General features: G+C 41.7%; 1 protein-coding gene across 13 annotated transcripts in view; it reads right to left on the bottom strand.

The window, feature by feature from the left end:
- The window catches only part of NRCAM (neuronal cell adhesion molecule), a 212,208-nt gene that overhangs the window by 12,768 nt on the left and 176,050 nt on the right, over positions 1-23,390 (bottom strand). For 4 of the 13 annotated variants that reach the window (XM_044280341.1, XM_044280344.1, XM_044280343.1 and 1 more), the window contains 7 exons: positions 21,554-21,779; positions 21,340-21,455; positions 18,536-18,740; positions 15,737-15,856; positions 15,358-15,543; positions 4,535-4,648; positions 3,963-4,112 (listed from right to left, as the gene is read on the bottom strand). In XM_044280341.1, coding sequence (XP_044136276.1) covers positions 3,963-4,112; positions 4,535-4,648; positions 15,358-15,543; positions 15,737-15,856; positions 18,536-18,740; positions 21,340-21,455; positions 21,554-21,779 — 1,117 coding nt within the window. The remainder of the gene's footprint in view (positions 1-3,962; positions 4,113-4,534; positions 4,649-15,357; positions 15,544-15,736; positions 15,857-18,535; positions 18,741-21,339; positions 21,456-21,553; positions 21,780-23,390) is intronic. The other 9 variants (XM_044280347.1, XM_044280349.1, XM_044280352.1 and 6 more) reach the window with 5 other exon arrangements.

The following is a 23,390-nucleotide window of genomic DNA, read 5'->3' as shown; positions in this document are numbered from 1 at the left end:
CTGTCTAATGGCACACAATGGAAGAAGGAACAATTTCATCCTACAAACATTTCAGACCATCCTTGTCAATGTCGTAAAAATAAAATAGTGATTATATTTTTTCCTAATGAATACTACTGCATATACCAGATAATGAAACATATGCTCTTCTAATATATTTTCTAATTGTATGCTTTTTATTCAGTTTTTTGCACAAGACAAATGGGGGCAGCTGTTGCTCAGCTCTGTGAACAGCAGTTCAGAGATTTGCTCTACAGTAGCCATCTGAGTTTTGTGTCCATGCTGTGTGACCTGCGCAGAGGAATCTGCCCCAATCACCCATTGTCATTGGTTGGATCCTGTGTTATCTGCCTCCAGTTTTATATCAGTCATATTACGCCACCATTATGTTTAACTTTAGCATACAAATTTTATTTAAGCAACAGGTCTACTCTGACCATACATTCCTCCTGTGACATTTTTTCCCAAGAACAGGACTTCATACACCTCATTTCATACAATTGTGCTGACAAATTATAACTTTAGACAATTTAGTGCACTTGTATATTGTTAAAGGGGTTGGACATCTTCTGGCTACTTTTGACCAATATGTATGTAAGATGACTAAATGAGACATTAGTATATAGCCTTTGTTTATTTTCTGAGCCATTTGCTTCATTTCTATAATCATATCCCCTTGCTGGGCAAATCTTCTGTGCTGTCCACACAGAAGACCTGTCCATAAGATGGCCACTTATGGAGGGTCACATGACCAGGCAAAAATACACATCACATCATTCAGCCTTCTCAACTCAAATGCCCCTGCAATGTAGAGAATGGTGGAGACTATGTGATTTTCCTGGACACCTTCATCAGCAGCCATTTTATGGACAGCATAAAAGACTTGGCCAACAATGGAAAATACTCTATAAAATATAGAAAATAACACAGAATATAAACAAAGACTATATTAGTATGTGCCAAATACTCCTCTTACAAACGCATTGAAAGTAGATGGAAAGTGGCCAACCCCTTAGAAAATGAAGCCATGAACTGTTAAGGTCCCCCACCGTACCTTTGGTGTGCCTCCAAATTTTATAAGGTGGCACATATACAGCAGGATCATGGATGCCTTATTATATAGTTACATAGTTGGTAAGATAGAAAGAGACACAGGTTCATCAAGTCCAACTTATTATGGGAGTATTCTCACAGATTCACTATATGGAGACATACAGAATGCTCATACCCCCTACTATTATTTCTTAGGTATACAGTAGCGGGAACACTTTCTTTACCTTGATTTTATAAGGAAAGATTGTAAGTTGCACTTTGGTTCCCCCTATGTAGAGGGGTACTCTGTGTAATTTGTAGTGATGTGTTTGTAGGTGAATTATTGATACAAGGGTACAGTTGTGGCCAAAAGTTTTGAGAATTACATAAATATTGGAAATTGGAAAAGTTGCAGCTTAAAGGGGTATTCCCTCTTCATTAAATAGGGTTACATTAAATCATTGCCCCCCACTGAACATTTCTTATTATACATGTAATTAAAAAAAACATACCATTCGGCATAAAAATGCTCCTTTCACTCCCCTGTGTTTATGCTGGTATCCCATGGATACGGCCACATACTTGCGGGGCTTGTATGGGCGGCGCCTGCGCACAATGTCCTACCTTCTCCCCAGCCGGCCGCTCAAGAACGCGCACACCCAAAGAGATCACAACAGCCGTGTCTGACCCTGCATGCTGGAGATAGTGCCGGGGAGAGAAACGGTCTGCCTGCCACGCTGCTGTCCTGCAGATGCTAGAGGAGGAAGGAGGGACCTGGAAGACCACAGTGGCAGAGTTTAGTGATTGATATGCTCCCCTATTAGTCCCGGGCCGACTCCTTCTGGGTGCCGGAGCACACGGCGTCCTCGGTTTCTGAGTGATTTCCCAGCAGGGGGATGGGCTTTACATACTCTGCAGGCTGCCAGACTGATGACTCATCCACATGAACGAGCGTGCAAGGACTGAGCTCTCAGGGTGAGTCATGAGGAGGCGTGGCCGGCCTTCACTCAACTGCCTGAGCCAAACCAGGAAGTTACCAGGACATCTACTGCTGGTAAGATTGAAAAAGCAAGATGCGAATACCACTTTAAGTTTTTATAATAGCATATAATTGCATATACTCCAGAATGTTATGAAGAGTGATCAGATGAATTGCATAGTCCTTCTTTGCTACGAAAATGAACTTAATCCCCCAAAAAACTTTATTAAAGGACCTGCTGAGATCATTTCAGTAATCGTCTTGTTAACTCAGGTGAGAATGTTGACGAGCAGAAGGCTGGAGATCATTATGTCAGGCTGATTGGGTTAAAATGGAGGATGATGCTTGAAATCATTGTTCTTCCATTGTTAACCATGGTGACCTGCAAAGAAACGCGTGCAGCCAGCATTGCGTTGCATAAAAATGGCTTCACAGGCAAGGATATTGTGGCTACTAAGATTGCACCTCAATCAACAATTTATAGGATCATCAAGAACTTCAAGGAAAGAGGTTCAATTCTTGTTAAGAAGGCTTCAAGGCGTCCAAGAAAGTCCAGCAAGCGCCAGGATCGTCTCCTAAAGAGGATTCAGCTGCAGGATCGGAGTGCCACCAGTGCAGAACTTGCTCAGGAATGGCAGCAGGCAGTTGTGAGTGCATCTGCACGCACAGTGAGGCGAAGACTTTTGAAAGATGGCCTGGTGTCAAGAAGGACAGCAAAGAAGCCACTTCTCTCAAAAAAAACATCAGGGACAGATTGATCTTCTGCAGAAAATATGGTGAATGGACTGCTGAGGACTGGGGCAAAGTCATATTCTCCGATGAAGCCTCTTTCCGATTGTTTGGGGCATCAGGAAAAAGGCTTGTCCGGAGAAGAAAAGGTGAGCGCAACCATCAGTCCTGTGTCATGCCAACAGTAAAGCATCCTGAGACCATTCATGTGTGGGGTTGCTTCTCATCGAAGGGAGTGGGCTCACTCACAATTTTGCCCAAAAACACAGCCATGAATAAAGAATGGTACCAAAACACCCTCCAACAGCAACTTCTTCCAACAATCCAACAACAGTTTGGTAAAGAACAATGCATTTTCCAGCACGATGGAGCACCGTGCCATAAGGCAAAAGTGATAACTAAGTGACTCAGGGACCAAAACGTTGACATTTTGGGTCCATGGCCTAGAAACTCCCCAGATCTTAATCCCATTGAGAACTTGTGGTCAATCCTCAAGAGGCGGGTGGATAAACAAAAATCCACTAATTCTGACAAAGTGATTATGAAAGAATGGGTTGCTATCAGTCAGGAATTGGCCCAGAAGTTGACTAAGAGCATGCCCAGTCGAATTGCATAGGTCCTGAAAAAGAAAACTGCAAATACTGACTCTTTGCATAAATGTCATGTAATTGTCGATAAAAGCCTTTGAAACGTATGAAGTGCATGTAATTATATTTCACTACATCACAGAAACAACTGAAACAAAGATCTAAAAGCAGTTTAGCAGCAAACTTTGTGAAAACTAATATTTGTGTCATTCTCAAAACTTTTGGCCACGACTGTACACTTAGCAGGAAACATATCCAGTGCAATTCACCTTCCAAACTGCAAGGCTACACTTTTACCCAATGCCTGTATGTGCCCCATGTGCTTTTCAGTAATTTGAGGTGTATTAGCAGAAATATCTGTAAAAATGGCAAATGCTAAGTATGAGATCAACAGATCAACATGCTGATAGAGGATAGTATTCTTAAATATAAATGGGAGGAATCTCAAACTTGAATATCATCGCTGTGCCTAGATCATACTGTACAGGTTTGCACTTGTCATAATATACAGTATGAACACCTTTCTTTAACGTCATGAGGCAGTATTCTAAAACCAATTGTTTTTCCTCCACATACATAGAGGCATCCCTGAGATATTTGTGTGAGGCACATGGGTTGCTGCACAAATGCCTCACCTGGACCTGTCTGAAATGTTTCTTCTGAATACAAATCTGTGTGATCATCAGAATAAACTCGAACTTTATATGATGTTCCAGGAGATAAACCCTTTAATACAAAGGAGCTCCGAGTACCATTTATAGTTTCCTCCTTCCAGTCTTCTTTGTCTAGAAGAATTTCAGACAATAGGAATAACTTCATTTATTATCCATATTCACTGCTTGTAGGTTCTGATCAATTGCACTACAGTAGCATGCAAGGGAAGCTTGATTATACTTTATGAAATTAAACTTCAAGTCATTGATCCCACGGAACAGGATTCAGATACATAGGCTCAAGGGAAGTGGATTTTGGTTCAACGCAATTATCATGGAGTTTAAGCTTTTCGGTTAAATTCTTTAAAATTACAATATAAGACACATGTATCTCCATTAAAGATCATACATTCTGTACAGGGATGTCCCTGATTTCATGCATCAATTAAGACATGCCATCATCCAAACTTGTTCTGTGGCATTATCCTACTCCATTAGACTTTAAGGGGTCTTACACAAATGTAGGAGTATATTTTATTGAAAGAGACTCTTACTCAATTCTACATATTTAACAAACAGCTTGGTATCTATGTTCTCAGAATTCCACAGGACAGTAGCTGATGTTTCCGCAGCAGTGATATTCTTGATCAGGGGAGTGACTGGCTGAGCTATGTAAGAAGAAAGAAATTAATCTTTTACCCAACATTTTACATTGAAAGCATGCATCACTACTTCTCAATTTCTGGAGATAAGAGCTAATCATTTGTATAAAGTCATCTAGGCCACCTCCATATCGGATCTCTGTCCATCTTAGAGCACGTTGTTTATGACTCTAAGATACTGTGCTTCATCAGGACATATGCAAGCTTATTAGTATTAGGTGACTGCAAGACTAGGGATACCCAATAGACCATAGGTGGCATCATTACACAGGGTTTCTGGTTTTATGTGGCATTTATAATGTAGAGAACATTAATAAAAGGCATTTACTAATGTATTGTTATTGTCCATATTGTTTCCTTCGCTGGTTTGATTAATTTTCCATCACATTATACACTGTTTGTATCCATGGGTTATGACTACCCTGCAATCCATAAGAAAAGGTGCTGGTCTCTCTGGTAGCTGGAGCTGTGTGAGTGCACATAGGCCAGTGCCTTTTCCTATAGCTTGCAAGCACGACAACTGCTGCTGGATTGCAGGGTGGTCATAATCCCTAGTGGGTAACGCTAGGGAGGATGGACACCGTCGCGGCTTGCTATTCGCTGCTTCCTCCTTCACCGGATGTTTTGATCCGCGAGACGGGGAGATGCAGTGGCGGCCGTGCAGCGATCCAGAGGGATACTGGTGAAGGGGACCGGGCATTGGGGGGGATGGGTATTTCTACTATACTAGAAAGCTTAGAACTTAAAGCACCAAATTTGCCACTCTAATTTATGATGGAAGATAGATTTGGTACATCTTTAGACACTTTTGTCTAACTTCATGCCAATAACTTTATGCCTATTTTATGCCATGCTGTCTCTTCGTCTAAGTTATGCCCTCTTGGTCTATGGTACAAAGCATGTATGACACTCTTTTAGAGCACATTGAGACAAAATTCTCGTGCATTTAGCATAGGGTGGGCTCGCACTAGCGTTATGCCATTCCGTTATAGGTTCCGCTTATAACAGAATGACCAGACGGAATGCAAAAAATAATAAAAATAAACCATAAGTCTACTGAGTACCCCGAGCCTAAAGTTTTTTTTTTTGATACTTAATACAATAGATAAAAATAAAGTTAACACTTTATCTCCAAAAATTAACACTTCCGCCTATTACATACTGCATGCATATTTCATGCTGTTTCAGCCTACGAAACACCAGCAATGTGTTCCTGATTAATGAGAAATGTGTTCTCTTTTTATATATGCACTGGTATTTTACTAGTGTCTGCGGGTATTCACATTAGTAAAAATGTGTTTGTATCCCTAGTGTGTTGACTTAACAGCCAGAGAACTATCATAATTAGGGTGCATTCACTCATCTGTTCTTTTGTTTGTTTTTGCGGACCCATTGCAATAATGCCTATTCTTGTCCGCAACATGAACACGAATAGGACATGTTCTATCCTTTTTGCGGGTGTGCTTTCCTATTCTTTGCGGCCCCATTGAAATGAATGGCTCCAATCGGTAAAATATGTGGACTGGATGGGGACCAAAAATATGGTCATGTGAATGGGGCCTTACAGTTAAGCCTCATGCACACAACCACACACTAAATAACCTGTATTAAAAATGGTGCCATATTCCATCAAAGGGCATGTTAAACAGGCATCACTTCTATTCAATGATTTAAGGCCCATAATATGGACCCATAGGAAGACTGCATTGCAGATTCCCACACAAGTTAAAGAGTTTAATAAAGAATAGGTTGCAAATAACGCTGAAAATTCTTTACAAGTGGTGTACCTAAAGGTCCTAAGGCCAAATGAATACACTATTAACTACTTACACTCAAAAAAATAAATAAATCACTAAGTTCATCCCTTTGCTCCTAAACGCCCCAGAGTTCTTTGTGTAGTGGTAGGTGCTATAAAGCCTACTGGTAATCAATCAAAACAGTAGAAAAAATCCAGCAGCAGGCTCAGGAAAAAATCTGATTTCTTTATTACTTCATTATAAAATCCTTAGGCTGACCAGACAGGCAAGGTCTACGCATTTCGACTGTATGTCTTAAATCATGTGGTTATGATTAACACATACAGTTGAAACGCGTAGAACTTGCCTATTCTTCATAATAAAGAAATAAAGAAATTGGATTTTATCCTGAGCCTTCTGCTGGATTTTTTTCTATTGTTTTGATTGATTCCTGGTCCGGGATCCGTGCACGGCAAAGGAAGACGGTGGGTGAGCTGAAATCCCTTTTTTTCTTATATTTAAAGCCTACTGGTGTACTGCTCCACAACACGTGTACTTATATTTTGGGTTCCTTTTAATCAATGCATGGTATACAGCCGTTTTGCCAGTTCTTCTACCCCTGATAGGAAGTGCACATTTTACCGTGTGTTTGGAAGAGACAGGGGGCGTGGGTGCTAATTCAGATTAATTCTAGATGGGCATCGTCAGTATATTTCTTTCAAGGAGTAACTGGCAACATCAATTTCCAGTAACATGGGAAATAAGTGCTGGCCTTTATAGTTCAGGGTAATTGAGAAAAATAAAAACACTTCTATAGATTCATGTCACTGAATGTGGTTTTCATATAGTCTTATACAGCACAGACATTGCTAGTAGTTAGTAACACTATCTATGTCCTTGAGGTGTAACCGCAATATATAAAGCTTAGTCCACTAAAGGAAGGAGACGTGTTCTCTCTGCTACAGGATGTATTATGGCCTTGCATGCAGAAGCAGCCTACTCACAACCCACAGAGCCACAAGGGTTAAACTGCATCTTGCTCCATCTTTAATGGGCCATTGCAGGTAAAACAACCCCCACCACCAATTCCTCATAGTGTATGATAGGTCAACATTTTAACAACTGCTTAGAAAGCATTTTCCACGAATGCTACTCCACTTAGTGGATTGAACTTTTCTTTGGTAATCCGTTTTCATACATACTATCTGCAGAACTAGTGTAAATTTACAATAGCATCGATCACACAAGAAGAAGAAAGACGATACCCCTGAAGTGCGTTGGGTGAACAGTGTGCATAACAGTGGAAGTGGCAAAAAAGGAATCTGCCGTTCATCCAGCACCAGCATGGAAAGTAAGAGAGAAACAGAGAGACTTGTTAATCTCAGCGACATCACACGCTTACCTGTTAATATACATATCCATGCAATTCATGCTTATTTCAGTGAAGCAAAGTGTTAGAAAGCTGTGAAGTGAGCTACAACAACTGCTATCAAGGCACCTAGTCATGCAGTGCATCTTATTCACATAAGTTCTCTAATAGGAATAGATGGTTGCCACCTTTCTTTCTGGTAATAGCATTTGTAGTCACATTCATTACATTAAAATACAAAAAGACAAATGTAATAAAAACCTGCGGAACATATAGCAAACTACTGTGAATACACCTGGATTGCAGAATTATATAAATGTGTTTGTATAGACTGCCTCATGTATCTATGTATCCATCAGCCATAATATTAAAGTATGGAGAATAACACTGAGGAACTGTTAAGGTGGGATACATTCAGGTTTCTGGAGGCCAAAGCCAGGAGTGAATTCAGAAAAAAGGAGAAGTCGTATCTGTCCTCCATACATTCTCTCCTTTTATGATCCACTCCTGATTTTTCCTTCCAAAACTGCATCCAGGAACTTAAATCTGGAAGCAAGAAAAATGGACACGCATGAGGATCTGGTCGACTTTGACAAGGGCCAGATTGTGAAGGCTAGACAACTGGGTCACAGCATCTACAAAACAGCAGACTATGTGAGGTGTCACCAGTATGCGATGGTTAGAACTTACCAAAAGTGGGTCAAAGAAGGACAACTGCATCAGTGACAGATCCATGGGTATCCAAGGCTACGTGGGAAGCAAAACCTAGCCTGTCTGTTCCAATGCCACAAAAGGGCGATTATAGCAAAATTGCTAAAAAAATTACTAACAACACACAGTGCATTGTAGCTTGTTGTACGCCACCTAGTCCACAGTACATTTGGTAGGTGGTATTAATGGTATGGCTGTTCGGTGTATATTCTCATATATATAAGGCAGAGATTTATCCACCACATGACACTTACCCTGCTTACTATTGGGTAAGTAGTGAATACCATTGAGTGTGCTTTCTAAATCTACAGAAGTCCCATAAGCATACATAAAGATCACTATTATTGCTAGCTCATTTGCATGAGTTGTAAAGAAAGGATTATATTTTTAATTAGTCGTGGTGTTAAGCAAGCAAATTAACTAAGCAGTGACAGAGGCTGAGAACCAACAAACATAAAAACAACAAAGAGTACACAATCACCATGTCAAATTGTAGTGCTGTAATACATCACAGCACACCAGACAAGTAAGGCTAGTTTCACAATAGCTGCAGACTTCTCCGGCAGGCTGTTCCGGAGGGTGAACGGCCTGCCGGATCGATGCTGCCGCTAGTGCACGCGTGCCGCCGGACATCAGCTCCGGCCCTATTGACTATAATGGGGGCGGGGCAGAGTTCCTGCGGCAGCACGGCAAACATGCCGAGAGGCGGCCGGAATAAAACTACGATAAGACACTAGTCAAGAACATGGTATTGTCTGTGCCTCACACATGGTCCAAGTCCATTAAAATGTTTGCCTCCTGAACACAGTTTAACATTAACATGAGCATTAAAGGAATCCAATAGACTGGCAAATCAGATTGCTGCACCCAGAGAGAGGCCTGGGCAGAAGGAGCGATTAGTACATGATCAATTTTCTTAAAACTACTGAACCTCATTCACAACAATGGAAGCCTTTCTAGTGATGCCGACTATAAGCTCTGTAATAGGTCATGTGACAGTACCATACCCTTGTCTCATTTGCTAGGCTCATAAAGAGAATCACAGACATAACAGAGCATATGCCAGTTTTTTTCCAGAACTGTCCAGTAGTGATGGCCAGTTCGCAGTGTTCACCAGCAAACACATGCGGGCTGCCATCTTTAGTAAGGTTAGACTCACCCGTCCGGCGATGCACAGGTAAGCCCTTACCTGTGCTGCGAGCCGGTCTGAAATCAAATGTGGTCACCGGGAGCAGACAGTTCAGAGAACAGCTGCCGGAGGGCCTTCATCGGGCTGTTTTCGAAACTGCCTGCTCCCGGTGACCACATTTGATTTCAGACCGGCTCACAGCACAGTCACAGGTAAGGGCTTACCTGTGCATCGCCGGATGGGTAAGTCTAACCCTACTAAAGATGGAAGCCCGCATGTGTTCGCTGGCGAACACTGCAAACTGATCATCACTGCTGTCCAGGTTGATGAAAAAAGCATACATTTACTGGGTGAAAATATACCATATTTTTCACCCCTATAAGACGCACTAGTGTGGGGAAAGTGAGTGGAAAATGTCAGTGCGTCTTATGAGGTGAATACTAATAGGCACTTCCATTATGGAGGCACTCATTAGTACAGGAGGACCAGAAATAGGTGGATGCAGCATTCTCTGGTCTCTGAGCTCACCTATTCTTGGTCCTCGGCTGCTCGCTGTGCGGTGTCGTGTCACAGCACAATGCGCAGCATTAGACTAGTGAGATCCAGTGGCGCTCAGCGAAAACAGTACACAAACATATTGTCCAGAACAGAAAAAAGCAGCATTGCTCACCACATGTTGAAACTTCAGTACTTTATTCTTTTAAAGTTTCCTTCACTTTGTCTTTGGCTGCAGTTTTTTCTATTCTGGACAATCTGTTGCATCATGTTGCCCTACAAAAGCAAAATTTGGACTCTCAACAACACCTAGACTTTTTAGAGTGTCCCTGAACCACCATAGCTTTCTCTTTTGGTAGAAACTGCCTATGTCAGGCATGTCCAAACTGCGGCCCTCCAGCTGTTCCAAAACTACAACTCCCAGCATGGCTGGATAGCTTACAGCTATTAGGGCATGCTGGGAGTTGTAGTTTTGCAACAGCTGGAGGGCCGCAGTTTGGACATGCCTGGCCTATGTCTTCTGTCATTAACTTTTTTGTTTATTACGGACTGATGGTGGTGATGAAATGAATAAAGCTATACACAAAGCTTTATACACCTGTGTATCTACAAGGAGTAGTACAGTCCACATTATTTGTTAATGACTCTTTACTGGCACATGTTTGCATCCTGCCTGTAATACAGAATACCAAGACTGCTCTCTAACTTCAGAGGTGAGTGATGTACTGTAGCAGAAGGTTAAAATGGCACACAGCCTAAAACAAAAATCTGGAAGTTGCTTGGCATCTTGTTAATTTACTATGACAAAATTTTCGGCAAGATATTCTCCCTCTGCGAAATAACATATGTTCTCCTCTTGCCTGATTAACCTAAGAGTTTAAAGGGGTTGCCTATGACTAGAAAAAGGGGCTGATGTTTCTCCAGGAACAGTGCCACATCTATCCATGGTATTGCACTTCAGCCCCATTCCCTTACAGTAAGAGACAAAGGCCATGGACAGATGTGGTGTTTCTGGTGAAACATCTGACTCTTTGTTAGTCCTGGACAACCCCTTAAATAAGAGCTGTATACATGTGCATAAATTGGTCTTTAGTAAACTTCTTCTAGTGTCTAGAGAACCTGTCACCATGAAAACGCTGTGCAATCTGCAATACGCAGCATGTAGTAGAGAAGAAGCTATGTAGAATTACATATACCGTATTTTTCCGCTTTATAAGACGCACCTCAGGTTTAAGAGGAGGAAAATAAGAAAAAAATATTTTTCATCAGACCTCATATCAGATCCTCAGATCAGATCTCCATAAATATCAGGACATCAGATCAGGCCCCCATATCAGGACATCACAGCCATTCATGTCAGAACCCCATCAGACCTCCCATCAGCCCACAATGTCATACCCCCATCAGACCTTATATCAGCCCACATAGTGAGACCCCCATCAGACCTTATATCAGACCACATAGTGAGACCCCCATCAGAACTTAGATCAGCCCACATTGTCAGACCCCCGTCAGACCTTATATCAGCCCACATAGTGAGACCTCCATTAGACCTTATATCAGCCCACATAGTGAGACCACCATGAGACCTCAGATCAGAGTAAAATAAAAAACATCTCTTACCTGTCCTGCGCCGCGGCTCCTCTCCACCTCCGGCAGAAGTCGCGCTCCCCTGTCTTCCCAGCCTGAGCTGCTCTGTCACACTGCGCTGCGTGCAGCGTCAGGTCATAGTGCACGCACTACGTCCCGACGCTGTATGCGGTCAGGACAGTGCAGCGTCGGCCCCAGCAAGAAAGACCGGGGAGGGTCAGTACTACAAGCGCTTGCTGCGCTTTGCTCCCAACTCCCGGCACCTAATTCATACTATCGAAGTGTTCACTAGTATTCGCTTTATAAAACGCACTTGGGGGGAAGGGGGGGGGGGAGTGCGTCTTATAAAGCGAAAAATACGGTAGTTTTATGGGAAAAGATTCATTACAACTTGAAATTTATACTTTTAATCCCCTGCTGTTTCTATGCTTAGGAGCCATGTGGGCGGTCTTACTGCTTGACAACTATCTCTGTATGTTTAGTTTTCGTGCAAAAAAGCTTTACAGCATCTACACACTAAATACATTGGTATTTTCTATTGCAGCGTGTCCATAATTTGTATCTGAACACACACGACCCTCAGTTTCTAAGCAGTTGAACTTAAATTGTCAAAAATCTAACACAAGTGAATCATGCACACCATTGGAAAAAAGATGAAAAGGGTTAACATTCTCCTTCATGTTACCATAAGCTTTCCAAACCAGATTCACTTTGCATAAATGACATGCATATGGAGATAGACAGTGTAGATCACAGCACAGGTATAAGGCCACAATCATCCCTACGACGGGTACTGTAGGCTCAGTTTTCTTATTCTAGGAAATACAACAAGCTTGATAAATGGGATTTTCTTATTCACAAAGGGCTTACACAATAGCTCGATAATTTCTGCCTTCACCCAACAATGGCAGTAGGGCTTAACACATAGATCCTTGAACGTCTGCAAAGGGAAATTATGCTCTTTGAATTACATCTAGTTTAATTAGTGAATTATCTTACTCATGGAATCCTAATATTGTGGTAAACATTAACCACTAATTATAGTAATTCCCAGGTGTAGGTGCTTCCAAACTGCAGCCCCTCTGCCCACCAGACGCTGTTTTCATCATATACCTAATTAACCACAGGTGACTTGGCACCCGTGCTGCAGACTATTCTGCCAAGACGATATTACCTTAGTCTGCACACAAAAGCTATGAAGATTTCAATTTTTAACATTTAATGCTTCAGTCAGCAGTTTCTCTTGAGTGTGTGCTGCCATCTGGTGGTGCATGTCTGAACAGTTCCACACATGAATACTGCAGCCTTTTTCACTACAGATATTTAATTTGGCAAATGTTTTGTATGTCATGTATAGTACACTACTGGGTACTTTACTATAAATGCCCTGAACCATGTATAGTACACTACTGGGTACTTTACTATAAATGCCCTGAACCATGTATAGTACACTACTGGGTACTTTACTATAAATGCCCTGAACCATGTATAGTACACTACTGGATACTTTACTATACATGCCCTGAACCATGTATAGTACACTACTGGATACTTTACTATACATGCCCTGAACCATGTATAGTACACTACTGGATACTTTACTATACATGCCCTGAACCATGTATAGTACACTACTGGGTACTTTACTATAAATGCCCTGAACCATGTATAATACACTACTGGATACTTCACTATAAATGCCCTGAACCATGTATAGTACACTACTGGGTACTTTACTATACATGCCCTGAACCATGTATAGTACACTACTGGGTACTTTACTATAAATGCCCTGAACCATGTATAGTACACTACTGGGTACTTTACTATACATGCCCTGAACCATAGCTGGCGTATTACTACAAGCTTATATTGACGGAGGAAGAGAAGGATCTTTAGGAACATACTGCTGGCTACTTTAAGGTAATGCTGGCGGTTTAGGTGACAGGTTCCCTTTAAAGCTGTATAACAGCTGCTGATTTTTCGCTTGTAGCGATCATCTTCCAGCGTAACACTGCCGCCGATTGCCCGATGAACAAGCTATTTCATCGGGCAATTGTGATTTTTAAGCCTTCTTAAAAACCTTCTTAAAAATTATTGTTTGCTGGCGGCAGATCGTGCTGTCTAATTATGATCTGCCACCGGCAAACCACTATGCAGTATTGGGACAAGCGATGACATATCGACCGCACCTCCCTATACTGTTGAGGAGATCGCTGCATGTAATAGCAGCAGTCTCCTCCACTGGTTAGCAGGCGATTGCCTCCCGACAACCGCTTGCTCAATCAGCCTGTGTGATATAGGCTTTACAGCCAACATGTTATAATGGAAGGAGTCACCAATGCTCCTCAGTCCCTGGGCTACTTGTCATGAACATGTAACTGCATCTTCAGATGCTATGCTTCAAACAGCCAAGGACAACACACTAAACTGCATTAGCATCTGTAAAAGTGGCTTCTTTTAATGCAAGAATGATCCTCTTAGCATTTTGATGGAAGGCTTTCACAAACTTAGAAAAGCATGCAATATTACATTTTACCTTTGCCTGCACCCACAGCAGGTGGGGGGAAACCAGCTTTAAATGGAAACAGAAGGACACCAAATACATTATATTTAGGACATGCTGTACACAACAAACTCTACTGGGAAAATATACATCAGGAAAAAAACATCTTAAGCATTTTTACAAGAACAAAACAGTTCTTGTAATAAAAATCAACTATTATGAGGTTTTATATTTCACCCCACTGCCACTCCATCACCATTTGCCAGAGCCATTTAAAGAGGTGTCATTAGAGGCAACCGATTCCAGAGGGTATCCTTGGTAGAGAAACAGCGGCCAGTCATACATTTCCCTGCATGGCCTGTCAGATTTCCCTGCTCTGATTCACCATATGCCTTAGGGTACTTTCACACTAGCGTTTTTTCTTTTCTGGCACTGAGTTCCGTCAAAAGGGCTCAATGCCGGAAAAGAACTGATAAGGATTATCCCCATGCATTCTGAATTGAGAGTAATCCATTCAGGATACATCAGGATGTCTTCAGTTCAGTCTTTTTGACAGATCAGGCAAAAGATAAAACCGCAGCATGCTACGGTTTTATCTCCGGCGAGAAAAACTGAAGACATGCCTGAACGCCGGATCCGGCATTTTTTTCCATAGGAATGTATTAGTGCCGGATCCGTCCTTCCGGTCTGTGCATGTGCAGACCAAAAGAAAGGTGAAATAAAATTGCTGGATCCGTTTTGCCGGATGACCCCGGCAAGACGGATCCGGCATTTCAATGCATTTTTCTGACTGATCAGGCATTTTTAAGACTGATCAGGATCCTGATCAGTCTTACAAATGCCTTCAGTTGGCATACGTTTTGCCGGATTGGAACTGCTTTCCGGATCACTCTGCCGCAAGTGTGAAAGTAGCCTTATAGAACACATGGACAGTTGTTGAGACAACCCCTTTAATGACTCGTAGCTACCCACCTTCAGAATACATTAGTACTGAACTATTGTCGTTCAAGTCTCCATATACCTAAAATTCTGACAAAATAAGATGGATCTGCTGGAAGAAATCTAATACAAGCCTTCTGTATAGCAATTAAGCAGTAATTAATGTCCACAAAACCTGCAGTTTCATAGTAAAATAATAAGCATATTAAGGCCAGAGAGTAGGTCTATACAGGTACATACCCATCTTACCTTCATCCATTGCTGTTATTGCCTCCTGAGTACTTTGACTTCCAGGTCCCACAGCAGTGTGCGCAAAGAAGTAGAACTTGTATCTTGTATTTTGAACTAAATTCATAAGAATGTAACTTGTTTCATTTGCAGGGATTGTAATTTCAACTGGTGGGCTTAATTCATGAGTGGCATTTACTAGAAGGAAAAGACAAAGTGTCATCCGTAGTTGAGTGAAGAGAAAGAGGACATCTCCCAGCCTACATGAGTTCTGGTGTGGAATCCCACATGGTAACTCCAGGAGATGTCATTTAACAATCCAGCATTCCTATCCTCACTAAACAGATCATACCCATCATGACCTATGTCATTAACAAAGTACAAGACTTACTTGACTGGTACTTCAAAGTATATTGAGTCAGGACCCCATTCGGATGTGCAGGTGGGCTCCACGTCAGAGTCAATGAATCAGGTGTCCGGTGCAAAATATTTAAAAACGCCACACTGGGAACTATTGAGACAAAATGATTAAAACGCCATTTTCGTATTTGCCAATTAAAGGGGTTTTCCGGGATTACTATGGTTTGTAAAAGATATGCCCATGCTTTTTTCAGTTTGGACTCTCCTGACCCACTGTCACCATGTAAACTAATCACTGTGGTTTATATCTTGTATGTACCACATCCGGCTGCATCCAACCTAATCCATAATGCTCTTCTTTCTCTACCATGGGTCTAACGACATTCAGCTAGTTTACAGTACCTCCCACCCAGCTAATTACACTCCCCTATCACTGCCGATTTGACGCACCCATGGACATCACAGGAAATAGGACAGAACTGCATGGACGTGGTCATGTTCTGGAAGATAGGTCGCAATAAAGGTACGGTGTAAAAGAAATAGGTTACAAAATTACAACTACTTTCATAAACCTTTATTGTAAAGGATGTGGACACAAACCAGAAAACCCTTTTAACCATGATATGAATCTCGATGTAGAAGTAATGCACATGTAAATGGAATACATCAGCCGCTGAATATCTGAAAATGAGATGCTCGCTATTAAAGTAATATAACACAAAACTGACAACATATAATTTGATGTCAGATTCCGTTTTATCTTTTTTTTTTTAGGAATGATTAAGATCAATAAAGACATAACTCTTATCACTGTTATTGTAAATAGTAGTTATTGTGCCTTTTAATAGGGAAATGCTGAATATTCCCATGACTTCTTCTAAAATAGAAATCATTGCCTACAGCACTTGTTTTGTACAGTAGATTTGAAAGTAAGCGTTTTAACATAATGGAGCCAAGTACCCCCTAATAAGGCTACTTTCACACTAGCGGCACGGACCTCCGGCAGGCTGTTCCGTCGGGTGAACAGCCTATCGGATCTGTCCTGCCGTTAGTGACCATGTGCACCCGGACTGCCGTTCCGTCCCTATTGACTATAATGGGGTCGGTGCGGAGTTCCGGTGGAGGCACGGCAGCGCACGGCGAGAGGCTGCCGGAATAAATGTCGTAGTTTTATTTCGGCAGCCTCTCGCCGTGCGTTGCCGTGCCTCTGCCGGATCTCCCCCCTCCCCCATTATAGTCAATGGGGATGGAACAGCAGTCCGGGGGCACATGGTCACTAGCGGTAGGACAGATCCGACAGGCTGTTCACCCGACGGGAATCCGTGCCGCTAGTGTGAAAGTAGCCTAAAAGGCATTACATGAAAGTACCCACAAAGCTACGATCATATACTGTGCTGCTATTGTGAGTATCCCTGGAAATAAAGGCAGGGAATGATGAGGTGACTCATTTTGCACCTTTTCCCCACCATGACATGCCAAACTTCCTAGCCTAAGTCTAATGAGTTCTGTACGAGTTTCAGGTGTCTAGTTGTTTTAGTGCTCTTATATGTAAAATAAAAATGTCTCCTGGCCCATTAACAGAGCGATTCCATCTCTACGCAATGTTCAATCATTTTGTGTCTTAGTCTGTTGGTCTTCGGTAGTAACACACCCTGTTCCATAATGCCAGGGGGCACGATACCTCCTATAATCACTGGTCTAGTTGTTAAAAGGGTAAGAAATGTGTGTTATACTTACTAACATTCTTTTCTTAAAAGTGTAGATTGTTACCTGTATTAGTTAAGCCACAACTCCTTGTTCAATATGTTTAGCTTTTGCTCCCATCCCCAAGGTGATTCTGTCCATACGATGGCTGCAGATGGAGAGGTGTGTGACACGCCAATCAGCTTCCTGTGCAGTCTTGGACATTAAGAATCTAGCACAGGCACAGTGTCTGCAGCCATCTTATGAACAGAACCATGTGGTAGGGAGGGAAGGTGCAGCAAAAGAGGCTTTGACTTAACCAATTTTGAAAATGGTGCAAAAATTCAAGATAGGGTATATTAGTTAGCTGTACATATTCATCTACAACCCACTTTTCTTAGCATTAGCCATAAAGTAAAGAACCCCTTTTATTCATGTCCAAATTCACCAAACTGTGCCAATTTCTGTGCTAGAAATCAGAGCAGTAATAAATAATTATTTGACTGGAGAAAGCAGCCGCTGTGATTTCAGAGAGAAACGCTCTTCCATCTGATACTGTGTAAGTATTCCTGCTGACGGCATGAGGGGGCTTCAGGATGTGCACATCTGCTCCCTAGCTGACTCTATATCCTTTACTGACTCTACTATATTACAAATACTTTACTACGTATTTGCTAGGAAATGTTGTCCATTAAATGTTTTGTCTTTTTCAATATTCGGCTTAACATTTTCATAGACACTGGGGGAGATTTATTAACACCGGCGTTGTGCGCACCGGTCTTAATTTGTACTGTGCCGGCCTGAGATGTGTCACAATTATTAAGAGGTGCACACCCCTTAATAATTGTAGCATGTTTTGAGACACCCATGCGCCAGAAATTAAATCTACTCCAACTAGGACATGGAGTAGATTTCAGGTGAAATGTACACCAAGTTTCTGGTGCACATACAGTCAAATGTACAGGCCGAGGAGGTCCCACTTGCAGTCTGTGGTGAGGTTGCCAGGAAGGGGAGAAAAGTTGCAAATTTTGTCACAAACCAGGTTGTGTGCCAAAATTTTCAACATTTCTACCAGAAAAAGCTTAATGTATCTCCACCATTGAACAAAAATGACTGTCTATGTCTGCATATTTGAAAATGGTCTTACCTCCTTCTGGGGTTTCGAAGTATTTATCTTTGCTGGAAGGACCTTCACCCTTGCCATTGACCACTCTCACATTGAGAAAGTAGTTGGCATTGGGCTGCAAACCAGGAAGCATCCCATGTGTTCTGTTTCCAGCAAACGGCAGCATCCATTTTTCTATGTGCCTTCGGTTTCGATTGGTTTGGTTCTGTGCTTTCCAGTAGTACACCTATAATAACCAGGTAGAGGAGAAGATACACAATGTTGTAAAGTTTAGGATTATATTACAGTAAATAGAATGTATGGTAAATCTTACCAGGACCAATTAATGAACCTAATAGGGGTTGTCTGAATTAAATAAAAACTTGAGCAGTCCCTGTAAAATGGTCTAAAATAGGAAAATAAAGTATACTTACCTCTTTCCTGCCTGCTTCTTCTGGCGCTGTTCTGGTCCCCCCTGCTGCTGTTTTCCTGGCTGCAGCATTGACATTTCATGCACATAGGCCACCACTGCAGACAATCACTGGCCTCAGCAGTGCTATCCTGTAAACTGCTGAGGCCAGTGATTGGCTGCACGGTGATCTGGCACACAGACATCAGCGCTGAGGAAGACCAGAGCTCAGCGCTGGAAGAAGCAGGGAGGAAACGGGTAAGCATAACTTTTTTTTTGTTGCTATTTTTGACCTTTTTACAGGGACTGCCAGAGATTTTATATAACGTGGAAAACCCTGTTAGGTGTAAAGGAAAAAGAGGCAAAATAAAAGACACTTGGAAATAATATCTAATTACAAAGGTGAGCGTTACATATTTTATGGTATATTTATTTTATTTTAGCCAAAAACCAATTTTTTGTGCCGTTTGTCTTCCTAGAGGATCTACACCCTTACAAGAACACACTGGGTAAAACTGATACACTGTATTCCGACTAGTGGAAAGTATGAGTGGGCGGTTGACAACATAAGCATTCTATCTTCTGCGTTTCCTGACTCTGTGTCCTGCAGGAACCTCTCAAGCCCGCAGACACAGTGTATACGTTTTGATATAAGTGTTTCTTTTAAGAAACATCATGGACCAAAACACAAATTTCTGGTTACATTCTAAAATTGGTAATGTTCTCAGACTTTGCCCCTCTTGTGCACGCTGTAATAAGAATGTCACATGCCATTCTGATATGCACCACTCTGTTTTGTCTGCTGCTGGAAGAAGTACTGGGATAGGATTCATGCAAGGGAAGGGCTGGAAGATCTCCTGAAGGAAATAGGTCAGCAGGGATGGAGGAATCTCCATGAGTCAAGGGAAGATTGCTTTTTGCCAGGAATGATTCTTAAAGGGGTTTTGTAACACCAGCAAGTGCCATTTATCATGTAAAAAAAGTTAATAGAAGGCACTTTATAATGTATTGTGCTTGTCCATTTTGCCTCCTTTGCTGGCTGCATTTATTTTTCCATCACATTTTACACTGCTTGTTTTCATGGTAACGATCGATCCATCAGTGGTGGCCGTGCTTGCATACTATAAAAAAAGCACTAGCACGACCACCACTGATGGACTGCAGGGTGGTCGTAACCATTGAAACAAGCAGTGTATAATGTGGTGGAAAAATGAATCCAGCCAGCAAAGGAAGCAATATGGAGAATAACAATACAATACTAAGTGCCTTGTATTAACTTTCTCTACATGATAAATGCCACTTGCTGATGTGACAAAACCCCTTTAAGGTCATTTTATTCTCATTTAAATCAAATAATATATACATTTTGACAATCCAATCCATGTAAAGATTAACTGGAGTCTAAATTGTAACTTTCATTACAGTTTATTTTTAAGATTTTTAGGGACAGGGATGTTAAGCATTTTTGTACTATACTTTATTAGGAAAGGTGTATATTATTAATAGACAGAGAGGTGTAAAGTGTCCCCTTAGCAACATTCTGAGTCTGTGTTCTATTGAGCACTGAAGACGATTATGCAAAACATACAAAGGCAGGCTTCTCAGCCTGCCTCTTATCTTACTGCCCCAACCCCTGGCTCCCTATATGTGACCTATCTACCAGTGTCCCAGCTTATCTGACATGATACCAGCACTGAACGCAGGCAGCTCTGTACATTTCTCTCTTCCCTGCACTTTTAGTAATTAAGTACAGGGAGACAAATAAATGGACCTGCAAGTTAGTGTTCTAAGTTCTTGTATACCTATTGTCAGTGCTAAGTGCTGCCAGTCTCGTTCTTCTCTCTTCCCTGCACTCAGTAACTAACAGAAAAGAGAGAGGACAATACTGCCAGCGCTTAGCACTGACAGTAGTGTACTGTGTTCCTGGTAATCCTACTACCAGAGCTAAGCGTTGGCAGTCTGGTTCTCCTCTCTCTTTTCAGTTAGTTACAGAGCGCAGGGAAGCGCTTAGTAGGTATATGGGAACATATCACACTTACGGTCACCATTAAGCGCTGGCAGTTCCATTCTCATTTCTCTTCCCTGAGCTCTGTAACTAACAGAAAAGATCAAGCAGTAGAGCTAAAGGGCTGAGCTGCCAGCAGTCAGCACTGGCAGCAAGTCCGACAGGCAGGAAGTAAGGCACAGATAGTTAGGGCACACACAGAGCCAGGGGCTGGGGTAGTGACATAGCCTCAGCTTAGTAAAATGTTGAAAATGGACTCTCCTTAGCAACACTCAAGAGCATTGGTAAGAAGACTCTTTACATGCTGTTTTCTAGTAAAATGTAGACACCTTTTCATAATAAAGTATAATACAAAAATGTTTAACATTCCTGTCCCTACACAATAGTAAAAATAAACTATCTTTGCAGAATCACACGAGATGAAATTCCTACCCTGTATCCCTGAAGATGACCTCGAACAGATGTCAAAGGGACAGGATCCCACCGAACTTTTGCCAAAGTAGTATTAATGACATCCACCTCAACATTACCGGGTGCAACCATTGGAACTAATGAAGATAAAAAAGGAAGTCAGTATATAGTAAGAGAATCTTAATCTACTGTATAATAATAGCCTTATAGGCCCTCAAATTTTTAAGATACTTACGATCCTCTCCTGAATGTCCTATCACAACAGCGGGTTCTGGAGCATATCCAAGGTCATTTAAAGCTTGAACTTTGATTTCATACGGTACAAAGGTTGGAGTGCCAGACACTATATACTTGGAAACATTTGCCACAGTGACAGATGTCCAGTCTTCATCAAAATCTTTCTGCCTCCAGCTAACTTTGTACTGAAGACCAGGTCCATTGGAATCAAAGCCTTTCATAGGCTATATGAGTAAGAATGAAAAGCAAGATGTCAAATCTGATAATGTACAGTACACACTTTGTTTTACAAGTTTACTTAACCAAATAGGATTATATCGTACTTAGATATTTCTCCAAACATACAAACCGGATTCCAAAAAAGTTGGGACACTATACAAATCGTGAATAAAAACTGAATGCAATGATGTGGAGGTGCCAACTTCTAATATTTTATTCAGAATAGAACATAAATCACGAACAAAAGTTTAAACTGAGAAAATGTACAATTTTTACAGAAAAATATGTTGAATCAGAATTTCATGGTGTCAACAAATCCCCAAAAAGTTGGTACAAGGCCATTTTCACCACCAGTTTCTCAAGTTTAGAAATAGGAATGCTCTCCCATTCTTGTCTAATACAGGCCTCTAACTGTTCAATCGTCTTGGGCCTTCTTTGTTGCACCTTCCTCTTTATGATGCGCCAAATGTTCTCTATAGGTGAAAGATCTGAACTGCAGACTGGCCATTTCAGTACCCGGATCCTTCTCCTACGCAGCCATGATGTTGTGATTGATGCAGAATGTGGTCTGGCATTATCTTGTTGAAAAATGCAGGGTCTTCCCTGAAAGAGATGACGTCTGGATGGGAGCATATGTTGTTCTAGAACCTGAATATATTTTTCTGCATTGATGGTGCCTTTCCAGACATGCAAGCTGCCCATACCACACGCACTCATGCAACCCCATACCATCAGAGATGCAGGCTTCTGAACTGAGCGTTGATAACAATTTGGGTTGTCCTTGTCCTCTTTGGTCCGGATGACATGGCGTCCCAGATTTCCAAAAAGAACTTCGAATCGTGACTCGTCTGACCACAGAACAGTCTTCCATTTTGCCACACTCCATTTTAAATGATCCCTGGCCCAGTGAAAACACCTGAGCTTGTGGATCTTGCTTAGAAATGGCTTCTTCTTTGCACTGTAGAGTTTCAGCGGGCAACGGCGGATGGCACGGTGGATTGTGTTCACTGACAATGGTTTCTGGAAGTATTCCTGAGCCCATTCTGTGATTTCCTTTACAGTAGCATTCCTGTTTGTGGTGCAGTGTCGTTTAAGGGCCCGGAGATCACGGGCATCCAGTATGGTTTTACAGCCTTGACCCTTACGCACAGAGATTGTTCCAGATTCTCTGAATCTTCGGATGATGTTATGCACAGTTGATGATGATAGATGCAAAGTCTTTGCAATTTTTAGCTGGGTAACACCTTTCTGATATTGCTCCACTATCTTTCTGCGCAACATTGTGGGAATTGGTGATCCTCTACCCATCTTGGCTTCTGAGAGACACTGCCACTCTGAGAAGCTCTTTTTATACCCAATCATGTTGCCAATTGACCTAATTAGTGTTAATTGGTCTTTCAGCTCTTCGTTATGCTCAAATTTACTTTTTCCAGCCTCTTATTGCTACTTGTCCCAACTTTTTGGGGATTTGTTGACACCGTGAAAATTTGAATCAACGTATTTTTCCTTTAAAATGATACATTTACTCGGATTAAACGTTTGATCTGTCATCTACTTTCTATTACAAATAAAATATTGACATTTGCCATCTCCACATCATTGCATTCAGTTTTTAT

Source organism: Bufo gargarizans, chromosome 2 (genome assembly GCF_014858855.1).
Source record: "Bufo gargarizans isolate SCDJY-AF-19 chromosome 2, ASM1485885v1, whole genome shotgun sequence".
In the NCBI taxonomy this organism is placed as follows: Eukaryota; Metazoa; Chordata; class Amphibia; order Anura; family Bufonidae; genus Bufo; species Bufo gargarizans.
Note: the sequence above shows the minus strand (reverse complement) of the source record. Positions and strands in the feature narration are given on the sequence as shown.